A 12,449-nucleotide genomic window follows, 5' to 3' on the forward strand; every position below is an offset into this window, starting at 1 on the left:
AAAAAAAAAAAAAAAAACCCTTGTGACTTGGGTTTCTTATTAGGCAACTGATCTTCTGTGACCTGTCAAGAGGAAACAAGGGTGCAGGGGAAATGGGTTTGGAGCCATGGCTGCAGTGATGTCCAGGGTGAGTCTCTGTTGTCTGTTGGCAGCAGGAACTCCTCGGGACACTGCCACAGTTCTGCAAGTGCTGTCAGTTACAGTCATGTGTGCTACATTTTCTGGTATACAACTGTGTATGAATGTTTTTTTTTTAAAGGGGGGTTAGCCTCCATGGACAGCTCCTCCAAGCTGCATTTTGCAATCTATACCCTGCCCCTCAAACCAAAGTACGATTCCAACTGCTGGCTGATCCCAAGTAGGACTTAGATGGACACAGGCACTCACCCAGCAGCTCCCTGGCATAATCAGCATGAGTTTTTGCTGCTCTCAGCAAGAGTCTTGCTACTAGTTTTGGTTAACCCGTGATGGCCATGGCTTTTCAGGACTGGCTTAGAACCCAAACAAAAGCCAACCTGGCAAAAGCTTTCTTGTATGGTACATTAACCCACCGTGGTTTAATGTGTCATGCTACTCAGGTCACTATTTGAACGTGTGCATTTATATAAGAGCCTTCTGCAAACTATCAATGCAACATTCAGGAGAGCGAAAGGGTATGTAAATGTGCACTAAACTCTGGGGTACCAAACTAAAGCCTGCTGAAGGAAGAAGGGGTACAAATGCTCGTTCAAGAGACAGGGTAACACCTTTCTTCATGCTGCACAAAACAAGAGTGTAAATGACAGACCTCCCCACACCCAGCACTAAGTCAAAATGTTGTACACCGCACTGGTGCATAGCTAAGTTCATCAAATGCCTGCATCAGATGCTCAGACAAGACATGGCTAAGCATGTCATTTGGAGTCTTCCTCTTTTTTCAGGGATGCTATGTTACTGAAAGCAGTTGCATTAATAATGGTTTCAAGCAGATTTTTAAATTGTACTTTCAGCTTGCAGACACAAGCCAAAAAGAAAATGCAAAACCACTTAATCACTTGTGGCTTTGATGTATTCTGCATGATTTTCTCTGATGATAGGCAGTCTCCCCAACATGCTAGCCCCAGGAGCTGTGATTAAGTTATTGATGTATGTGAGCAAACGCAATCATATTTGTTGTAAGTGTGATACTGACTCTAACTCTGCATGCACGCAAGTCCCCCAGCAGTTGGTTCTGATTATTTCTCAATAACACTATTGGAGGGAAGGTGTGAGTGAACCTGGATTATTCCATTGGACAGATCAAAGGGCGCACTGATAAACGGAGCCAGTATAACTATTTCAGAATATAGAAATGTATAAATAGGAGATGCCTAAGGTTTAGATTTACTGCGTGTGTGTGTTTCAAAAATATGGGTCAACTTGTGGTTTGCCCTTGTTCTTTTATGCGAATCCACCCAGATTCTATCACTGAACTTTTTGAAAGTCTTGGGTTTGCTCTGTTTAATAAACATTTAAAGATTAACTCTAAGTACATGTTTGAAAAACAAAACAAAGGGAGAGGAATTGAGGCAGAGGCCCTCAAATATAAAAGAGCTCTGATGAACCGGATTTTGTTGTTTTTGCCAAGAGGCTTCCCTGTGAAATCCAGTGCCAGATTATCCATCCCATAGTATGTGCAAAAATGTCCCCAAAATTATTATTCATGTTCTATTACATAAATACCCTGCCTTCCTTCCTTTTGCAAGGAACTCAACATGGCTTACAAGTTTCTCATCTGTATTTCATCCTCACAACAACAACCATACAAGGTAGGTTAGGCTGAGAGTCCAAGACTGGCCCGAAGTCGCCCAGGAAGCTTCATGACTAAGTGTGGAATAGAACCCAGAGCTCCCAAGTCTCAGTCCCACACTCAGTCCCAGCTGGGGCATCATACTGGGTCCAAAAGAATGAATGGAGTAGTATTGGCTTATGTGAGCTCCCAGTTTGCACACAAGACAAAAGCTGACTTTCCAATAGTTTCTGGCATGTGTGCATATGGGTTTGAGCTTTCTGACCCGAATTTGAAAGCCATTTGACTTCAACATGTGAAAATGGTTAAGAGCTAAAGGACAACACACACAAAAGTAAGTACACATAATTTGAAAGAGACCCTTAAAACTAATCCAATGAATGACAGTTCAAAACTTTCACTAAGAGCGGGGAAAGTTGCTTGTTTGTAGGAGGGAACGATGAGCGTTTCCATCTGATCTGCCATCCAGCCTTCAATGTCAACAGGGCTGAATGACCTTTGAAAGGCTAACTGATCCCTCAGTTTTTGCATCAGTAAAATATTCTTGGAGATCAGATATAATTAGTAGAGTGTTTTCCATTCCTCAGCACTATCAGTCAAAATACTTTCTGCACCTATTCAGCCTTTTCTAACAGATTTCTTCGTTGAAAGAAAAAAAGGAGAAGTGGAGGGGGGATCAAAGTGTTACAATGGAAGTCAACAGCATTTGGATCCACCATAGAATCCTCTGAACAAGGTAGTACAATCGGACAATAAAAGTCTCATCTTTAAACACCTTGATGATGGTTTAAAGAAAAATAATAGTAAAAGCAGAACCTAGCCTGGACAGAGAAAGGGAATCACCAACCATCTTGTTTGAAGCATAATGCAGATCACAACTCTATAAATGGCTGGATGTTGTGAAAAGCTTAAGTGATATTTAGAACAAAAGGCAGCCCCTCATGCTTCTAGCAAGCTCCAGCTCTACCGCTATGGCTTCTACCACAGGGAATTTCGATTGTGGGTAAGGAAGTGGGTGCAGGTGTATTTCCAAGCAGTGGAGCCCTGACTGGGGTTGTTTCATGGTATGAAATGGGTGCAGCTACCCAGCAATCCTGTGTGTTGTCCATATCAAGACTTCTATAATTGATAGTGAAGACAAGAGAGTTCCCTCTCAAAACATACCACAAAGAAGTCTTGAAGAAGCAAACAACAAGAATAAAATCTACGAACAAACCACTACATCAGGGAATGGCAGTGTGGGGCCTGTGGGCAACAATGCACCTTGAACATGACGGACATCTTCTTGGCCATCACCAAGATGCTCTACAAGGCTCCCTTCCTTCCCCTAATCGATGCATTTTCTTACTGGAAGCCAAGATTGCTATGAAATATGCTTCTGTTGGTGGGTTTGCCAGGAGGTCCTCAGTATGTGGGGGTTCTGCCCCTACCTCTGCCTTATAGGTAGTCTTTTGGGCAGGTTACTTTTCCTTTGTTGTAAATTCCATAGCAACTAAGTTGTAGTGGTACCCTGGACAATTTCTCAAATTGCTAAATGTGCCACAGCCCAGACAGGTGGCCTACCACTGAGCTACATGGTACTTTCAAAACTCAAGTCAATTATAATAAAGAAGTTAAAGAAGCTGTAGCAATACTATCCAGGTTCATCAGTGTAGAACCTTGCCTTGGTCATTAGGGTACAGTAAAAAGAAAGTTGCAAACAACCACAACAACCCCATAAATGCATAAAACCATTAATGGTAAAATATTCAGGATTAACAAATCTAGCAAAAGCAGAGACATGCCAAATCATTATATCTTGATCCCTGGACGTCAGTTCAAGCACAAATAAAAATTAAAATGTTTCACTTATTTACCAATAGATCCCTGTTCGACCATTATATTTGTATATACACAGTATTACCTGTCATATAGCAAATTTATTGACATTGTAAAGAATAAAGAGAGAGGAAAACAGGCAAAATGAGATTATTTCCCCCCCCCATCCATTCATATTTGTAAAATTAATCTTTTCTTTCCAAATCAAGCAACTCAGGTTCAAGCTGCTATGAGTTTCTCAAATAATTTTAATTTTTAAAATTTGATATTTGCTCGGGCTTTCTTATTTTTATTTACTTGTGTGGATGTAATACCTAAATATTCTTCTTAATAATAATGAAATGCTTCTGCACTACAGAAGAAATGGAGGATAGCAAGAAACATTGTGAACAAGAGAGTTAGATTTCACATTCTACTGTGCAGGTGCCACATTCTGTACCTTGGACAGTGTACCTAAAAACTTGCTACCAGGTTAGTTCTTCTCATTTCACTCCAGGCTGATATCAATCATGCTTTTCTACAGGAACTCTTAATGACTCACCTGACACAATTGTGTATCCAATACCTCTGGGGCGTCCTTTGTCCTGGTCAATTGCGGTTATCATGCGCACAGTTGTACCCTGGGGATCACAGATAAAGGAAAAGGGAGGAATTGAGTGTACCAGCAACTGCTGAAGTGCATCACTTCCATACTGCTTATCATACTTGCAATTCATTTGGTAATTCATAAAGCTTGTTCTCATACATGCAAAATATTCTAAATCTCTATGAACAGATCCAATGGCTAGCTTTGCAACTCTTGAGAAGACACATATCCACATATGGAAACTGTTAACTGCAGAGGAGCTCGAGGACTGCAAAAGACATCTGGTTGAATATCCAGAAGAAACTTTCCCTATACAGGCCTTGAGTATCATTTTACTATTCAACTCACACTCCTACACAGTTATACCAGCAAATCTCCATCTTGACCTATAATTCTCAAGATGACACCAACACGATGTGACCCATGTGCCATTCATATTCTTGTGGATAGGCACAAGTGGGAATGAATGGTGGTTTTCAAAAAGTGGGTGGCTGTTCAGCAGGGATTCTGAAGAGAACAACAGTACCGTTTTCTTTCTTTCTTATCATGGGGCCAGTGAGCTGAAGTGAGGTGAGATCACAAGGTGAATGTGCCTATTAGTGCTGATGTTCTGTTTCTGACTTAGGTCACTTTCTCCTGGGAGCTGAATCAAAGCCTTCTCACATGGAGGGGATAGGGAGGAAGTACAGTCTTAAAATGTACATGCAGTTTTTTTCTTTTTTCTTGAAAACCAGTATATTTTATTGAATTGTGCAGTACCTATGCAATCAATCAGTAGCAAATCATTAATAACAGATAACTATTTACACACTTTGCGGAGAAACCATTTTCTGCTATTGCCAGTAATGTGAAAGCACGAATGTCCCTCAACATTAAAATTAGTTTGTTTGTCCATCGTTCTTTGATGGTAGGTCATGGTACTATCGTATCTAGATCATATCACTGGCTATGATCATCATTTGCATGGCAGGATCAAAATGAAATTTCATACTTCAAGTGTAGTTCAGTTCCAATATTTCGGTATGGAACTTCAAGTACCTAGTTCACTGGCTGTGTGAGATAGTTATTCCTACACGAATGCAACAAGAGCATTTAAGAATTGAGCCATGCACACAATACAAAGCTCTGTAGACCGCAAACACGCACCCCAGACATACTGCTCTGTAAAACAAGTATTTCCCTCACTTGCATATAAGGAAGTGCTGGGTTTTTAACAGAGAAGCCCTCTGTTCCATTCAGCAGTGTAGACAAGGCCCTAACTACTAGGCAATGGGGGGGGGGCAACAGGTTCCAAAATTGCTGAAGTGGAGTCTTCTTTTCGCCTTAGCTTTAATGCTGAAAGATGTGAAGGCTATGAGTTTTCTCCTGGGATCATGGTTACTCAACAAATGTCCTTATTTACACACATAATAATAATTAATGTAGTGTGAACACATTTATGACTTTAGGCTATTGTGCTTTCCTTTGTTTATTGAGACCCAGGGAAATTTGTTGTCCATTCTGGACCTCACTCTAAAAAAAATATTGTCAACAATGGCATTTGTAGTCTAATGAAACAGCAAGAGCACACATCTGCCTTGGCAGAAGTAAACCAACAGTGCAATTTATCATCTGGAGACTGAAGGTCAGGAAGAGTCACTTCACTTCTCTTGCTTATCCAAAGCACATGAGTCCTTAAACTGCAGCTTCAGAGGGTACCAGGTACCCAGCCCTGGGAGGGGGAAAGAGGTTTGTGTTCTACTGTTGCAGTAAAGAGGTGGACCAAGAAACTTGGTTGGCTACAAGGCTCCCAGACTGAGGAGGATGCCCTGTAGAAGGGGCCCAAGGCCTTCACTGCCCTGCTATTGGGCAACTGGAATTTCCCTGTGTTTGGTACAACACACCACTGAGACGATGAGCAGAGACTGCCTGGATACTACATGACGCCTCCTCATCCACATTTCCATGGGCTGTCTTCTTTCACCACCCAGAAGGGCAAAGACAAGGAAGGCAGAGCATCAGCTACATGGAGGCCACCCCACAGCTATCAGGCTCCAGTCCTTACCTGGCCTCATTAGAGCAGGAGCAGCCCAGGTACCACAGCCAGGCCCTCACCCCCCTCCCCTCCATCCAGTGTTTCCAAGCCAGATGCCCCATTTCCACCCTGGTGGTCTGTACTTCTCAGCATTTATTAGCTCAAGAATCAGCACAGCTACCAAAGTAACCACAAAGAACCTTAACTTCATGGCTTAATCTTTCAGACAAGCATAAGTCGCTGGCAGGATGGACTACATAGCTGTAGACAAACCAGGAGCCTGGCCTGAGCCCAAGAGCAGGGACCAGCCTCTTCACTTCCCAATGCTGGGAGAGGGAGATCCACAGCACTTGCTCAGGGGTTGCACACCCACTACTGTCCCACATGGGATACAATACCGAAGGAGCTAAAGAAGGAAACATCCCAAATGCAGGAAGGCAAGAAGAGTTTTAGGCTAACACAGCTCTAAATACAAGGGCCATCTCCACTAGGGCCACCCAACATAGTGGCAAGCAGACCATCACTGCCCTGGGGAGGGGCACCACAGCCCCATTTAGTTTGAGGAACACTACCCTGGATGCTCCACCAAGCTGAAGAGCACAACACAACTACAGGGGCATAAATCGTCAACCAAGTGATTGTGGGCCCAGACCACAAAGAAATCCAGGTGCAGGTAGAGGCGGAGAGGCAACCCAAGGTTTTTTAGATCCTGAACCTGGAGTGTGCCTCTCACAAGCATCTCTCACCTCTCTTTCCCCAGCCATGTGATCATACCACTGGGCAAAGAAGAAGATGCTTGCAGCTTTTAAAGGGACTGCTCAAATACACCACACCTGCCCCTGCTGGCAGGTCTCGTGAGGCAAGGGGGTATGGCTGGGTTACTCACAGTCCTCAGAAGGTCCAGAAAACCCTGTTGCCAGAGTTCTTCATGACACCCTCTGGCATGGCACTCCCATCAGAGCTCAAATCAACTGGTGATCGAGTGAGTATGGGACTGGATCCACCATGGGGCTATTGCCACTCTCCTCTGAGAAAGAGAGGCTGCCACAGCTGGAACTGCAGGGGCCGCTCAAGGGTCTGTGGGATGTGCAGCTGAAGGCTGCCTGCCACAGGCATCTGCTGGCTTTCCTCCCCTGGCTGGGTGGGTCCAGTCCCAGGCAAGAGAGAGGCTATTTGTTGCTTCTCCGAATGGCTGAGAAGGCTTTGAAAATGGGGATTCTGGAACAGGGAAGCTCCAGTAAATCTACTCCTGGGAGACTTCTGCTAACAACTGCTCTACCCTTTGCATTGCAAAGGAAGAACTGACCACTTATAGGCACTGAGAAGAGTTTTGGAACACTTTCCCACAGATAACTGGTTTACTAGCAGCATACTTGGACCTATTCCCAGGGAGCTGAATTGCCCATATGACAAGGAGGCCTACAGCCTCAAGGAGGCTCAGCCAACATGTTCCCTGGAAGATTTACACAGATAACCGGTCTATCCATTGCAGAGTGCATTGACAGGAGACCAGGCCTTACATGAGCAAGCTTATATCTACACACACACACACACAGACACACACGCATATGAATGAGAGAGAGAGAGAGAGAGAGAGAGAGAGAGAGAGCGCTTTTCTGTGTTGTGGATTGCTAGTGTCTCATATGCCATTGTCCACTTGAAAATGAACTCATCTGAATCCGCTGTGGATTTCTTCAACATCACTACAGTCTACCCAAGCCAATGCAGGGCATGCCTGGAGCTATGAAAGCTGCCTTGCCCCAGACTGCTGTGACTTTTAGCCAGTCAGCCTACTACATGTGCCCTGGATTCCTGCAGCCAAGAACTTAATTTGGTGATTCCACTAGCCTCACTTCCCAGAATGCTTGGTGTCAGGAAGCTCCTATTCGCATACATCCCAAACTATAACCAGACAAGTTTTCTTGTGTGTGTGTCAGCTGCTACTGCTTGAAGATTCTAACAGGTTCATGCAATCATTTTTTGTGCTAGACCCTTGCCCTGTTCGGCTAATAAACAGCAGGGAGGGAACAGTTGGCTGGGCCAGGGAGATGATCGATATTTTCTTGCAAGACGAAATGCTCCCATGCTACTGGAAAGCAGTGATGGTGAGGCCACTCCTGAAGAAAACCTATCTGAACCTGGAAGTCCTATCAACCTTAGGTCAGTTGTTTCTTTGAACGGGGTAGTGGCCAACCTCAGGAATGCTAACAATTATCTCAATTCATTTCAAGATGCAGGTTCGGTTTTAGCATGGAAACAGCTTTGATCACCCTGTATGATGATCTATGATGGGACAGAAGAGGGGGATTACAACTCTGTTGATACCCCTGAATCTCTGAGAAGCTTTTGTTGCCATCAGTCATGGTATCCTGTTGGAAGTGGGGGGTACTTCACTGGAAGGTTCAGCGCTTACTTGAATGGTTGGTTCCAGAAGGGTGTCCTTGGGGAATGATGCCAGCCCCATGGACTGTTGTCCAACAGCAAAAATGGAGAGGATGAAGGCTAAGGCTCACTCTAGTCAAGCCTGAAATGTGTCTGAAGCTCACTCTAGTCAAGCCAGGTGAGTGGATCCTCTGACAGGATGGAGGGTGCTCAGCCTGTTCTAGACGGGGTTTCACCCCTCTTGAAGAAGCAGGTTTGTAGCCTGGCCTCCTTCAGTGATACGAATGCAGAAAATATTGTGCGTGTCATAATATGTTGAAAATGCCTTACATATAGTTTCCCCAGGCATTTTAAAAGACATTTTATGGATGTATTCACATTAATCTGAAGGCACTAACTATAAATCCTTAGTAACTGACCTTTGAAGAAAATACAGAAAGGAGAGTTTCTAAATCACCAGTAGTGATTATGTTTTCCAAGTGAGTAAATACAGCTAAAGAGGCTACAGGTTACTATGCTGAGCAACCCTCCTTTATTTGGAATTTAACATAGCTCAACAGCACAGTACATCCATTAAATACACAAAGTCTGACATTCAATCCTTCTGTTCAAGCACCTAGAAATTCTGGGAGACTGCTGGCTAAATACTTGACAATTCACTGCCAGTTTATGCTGTGAGGACAAGGGCCAATGATAAATGATTTCAATAAAAGGCAGCTCTTCATATATGCACTATATTTTCATCTTTAGAAACAATTTTATTTTAAAAATACTGTTATGTACTCATTTCTGTGTACTCCCTTTGTTGCTAACTGCTCAATTTAGTCATCATAGCCTTCAAAACACTGTCCTGAAATGTTTTCATTCTGACACTGAAAAGCATTGGAATCAGCTACTCAAGTTATTTTGGTAACGCAATTAGGTACCTGTGCAAGCATTTGCCACTATTGTAAACAATCACCAAAGGAGAAAACTTCGATCAAATTTCCATATAAGCATCATAAGATGATTTTATCCCAACAATTTAATGTGTTGGTTGCATGACCATTTCTTATAAGTGCATCCAAAATGGTGGTATCTGTTTATTTGTCATGTAAAATGAAACACTTGAAAAACTACAAGGCTTCCGATGCCATCTCATATCCACTTACCTTGGAGTAAGCCCCATTAGTAACAATGCATAGATATGTCTATGAGTGTACTAACAGAGTACACAGAGTCATACAGATGTACATCCCAACAATAATGCCATTTTTTCCTGTCACCCCATAGTGAAAAATTTACTAGGAACACATGTACAGACTTGGCCAGAAATTTGCTAACTTTATCCAAACTCTGCTTTCCTCAAAAACCCCAATGGAAACTTCCATATTGGTCTCAAAGGTTAATTCCAGGGGAGCTGCAGTGATAACTCTAATGGTAACTGAGCCCTTTGAAAGGGTGTGACCAAAATATTGTTTTGTGTTCTTTTTTCGCAGACATGCTGAAAGAATCGTGAGCCGAGAGAAGAATATGAGTAGAGCACAGGAACTGTCACATGCACTGGCCAATCCAAAGAAATAATTTGAGGGAGAATATAAAAGCAGACAAAGGCTGCATTCAGGTTTTAGTGGGGCTTGGACTTTAATCATTCCCATGGGTGCAGTATGAAGTCCTGACATTTCATTTGTATACTAAAATGTTCCTACATTTCACAGGCAAGGGGTAAAAGCATGGCCATATCTGACAGTTTGCTTGTCACTTGTCAAAAAAGTGGGAGCAGCTTAGATGAGAGGCGTCACAAACCACGCAATACATTTTAAAAGGAAGGCAGCTGCTGAGCAGGGCAGTGTTAGAGATGGTGTACGAATAGCAAATACTTGGTAAATATTTATGGGGAAACTTTACCCTAACAAGCCAAAGTCTGTGCGGGTTCCATGTGTTATGGTCACATAAAGAGTTAGTACTGCTGATGCCATTTAAAGAATAAAGAGTTTTCTTCTTTGAATGACCTTCCTGTTGAATCCAAGGTCATCTACATACTAAAACATCAGTGATTTATTGGATTAAAATTTGGAAACACCTGCCAGAGTGTATGCATTGGCTTCTTTACATTGCTTCTTGTCTAATTTCATGTTTAATCTGCATAGTGTTTCCCCCAAAATGGTGTCCTCCTATACTGGACCTCACGCTTTCTTCCTCTTTGCAGTTGTAGTTCTTGCTGCCTTTTGAAAACGACAGGTGCATTAATTTTTTTCTGTGATTCAGCTACATACCTCACACCTCCATATTTTCTTGGTAGTTAGTAAGCTTCTCCTCCGGCTGTTTTCCTCTAATTGTCTCACACATTTACCCACGATGTACTAAGGAGTGCAGAACTTTCCCCCTAATTAGCGATCTTGTTACATCACTACAGGTGGGTTTTTCCCCTTTTTGCCGCCTGTATTTTTAACGTTATTTCAAAATAAAATTCCATGTGAAAAAGAAATGCTCCCTCCATATAATCATTGCAGAAAGATGTGATATTAGCCACACTGTGGTGTCCTTAGACATCCATACTTCTGCAATACAGAACAAAGCCAAGAAGTACTCTTTTGCTGAGCTTAAAAAAATAAAATCCAGAAATATTACTCATTTGCAGGTCACTCTGTAAGAAATCTATACCATCCATGACTTCTCTAAAAGATGGCATGCAATTTGCTGTCTGGGGAGGGTGTGCAAAGCAAAAGATAAGAGGTTGTATGCAACAGTGCCATGATGTTGTGCTACTGGAAACTAGGTTCTGAATTACGTGCAAGAGAAGACCAGCTGAAGTTACATTTGCACAAGCACGGTTGCACAAGCACTCTTGCATTATGCTGTGCAGCCCTTCTGCACATAACTTTTGTATAACCCAGGGTACTAACTGCTTGCCCACAGCTTGCTCAATGGAAAGATTCAGTGGAGCTCTGCTAATGTTATTTGAGTGCTCAGAACAATACTTTTGGATACTCCCAAGGCACTGATTTGTACTGTACATTTGGGGCATATTATTTGTTTATTAAATATAATTAATACAGTAATTGATGCATTAATGCATTTATATAGCCACCCCACAGCAGTAATTAGCTCACACACAAAAGCAACACTAAAATACAGCATAAAACAACAAAATCCTTTTAAAAATTAAGCACATGATTCAAAATAGGGAAGCTTAAACAGTGTGGTCCAGGCTAAAAAGATGCAGGTTATTCACAGGTCTGGGTGAATAAAATGATTTATGAAAATTGAAAAGATGATGCCAGAGATGCCTGTTTGGTAACAAGGTACCACCAGCAAAAAAAGTCATCTCTCTAGTGTGTTCATCCACTTCATTCCATTTTATGTCATCACTCAGAGCAGAGCCTCTGAAGAAGGTAATTCAGTATTTTTGTTTCCCTCTGTTTCTGATTACTTTACACATCTTTTATGGACAGGACCTATGGGGAGACAGTGCACTCCCAATAAGAGTACAGATTATGTATCTCCCTGTGAGGAAAATGCTCACATTTGTCCTTCACATGATGTCTGAAACATGTGGAAAGAGGATGTGTGGGCAACTCACCCACCCTCTATTGCTGCTTCCTCATAACGGATGAAGCAACTCCACATCTCCACATGGGTTCTTCTTTTCATGTCTGCCTTCAGCTTTACTTTTGGAAAAGAAGGGAAACCAGGTAGTTACACCTGTTCTCCAGAAAATAGTTGGTACATTTCCATCATCAGCCACTTAACTGCTGCTCAGGGGAGCACATTGCTGATATTGTACATGCAATGGCTTTGAAGAGGAATACAGGGACAAAAACATCCACCAGAAGACACAAAAGAAAGAAAGAAAGAAAGAAAGAAAGAAAGAAAGAAAGAAAGAAAGAAAGAAAGAAAGA

The 12,449-nt window shown here is 42.5% G+C and overlaps 1 protein-coding gene across 1 annotated transcript in view; it reads right to left on the bottom strand.

The window, feature by feature from the left end:
• Positions 1–12,449, bottom strand: part of CDH23 (cadherin related 23) — a 598,322-nt gene that overhangs the window by 289,055 nt on the left and 296,818 nt on the right. Inside the window, exon 14 of the mRNA XM_044420488.1 lies at positions 4,128–4,206. Within this exon, the coding sequence (XP_044276423.1) occupies positions 4,128–4,206 (79 nt within the window). The remainder of the gene's footprint in view (positions 1–4,127; positions 4,207–12,449) is intronic.

Source organism: Varanus komodoensis, unplaced genomic scaffold (assembly GCF_004798865.1).
Source record: "Varanus komodoensis strain SLA01 unplaced genomic scaffold, ASM479886v1 scaffold11, whole genome shotgun sequence".
NCBI lineage: Eukaryota > Metazoa > Chordata > Lepidosauria > Squamata > Varanidae > Varanus > Varanus komodoensis.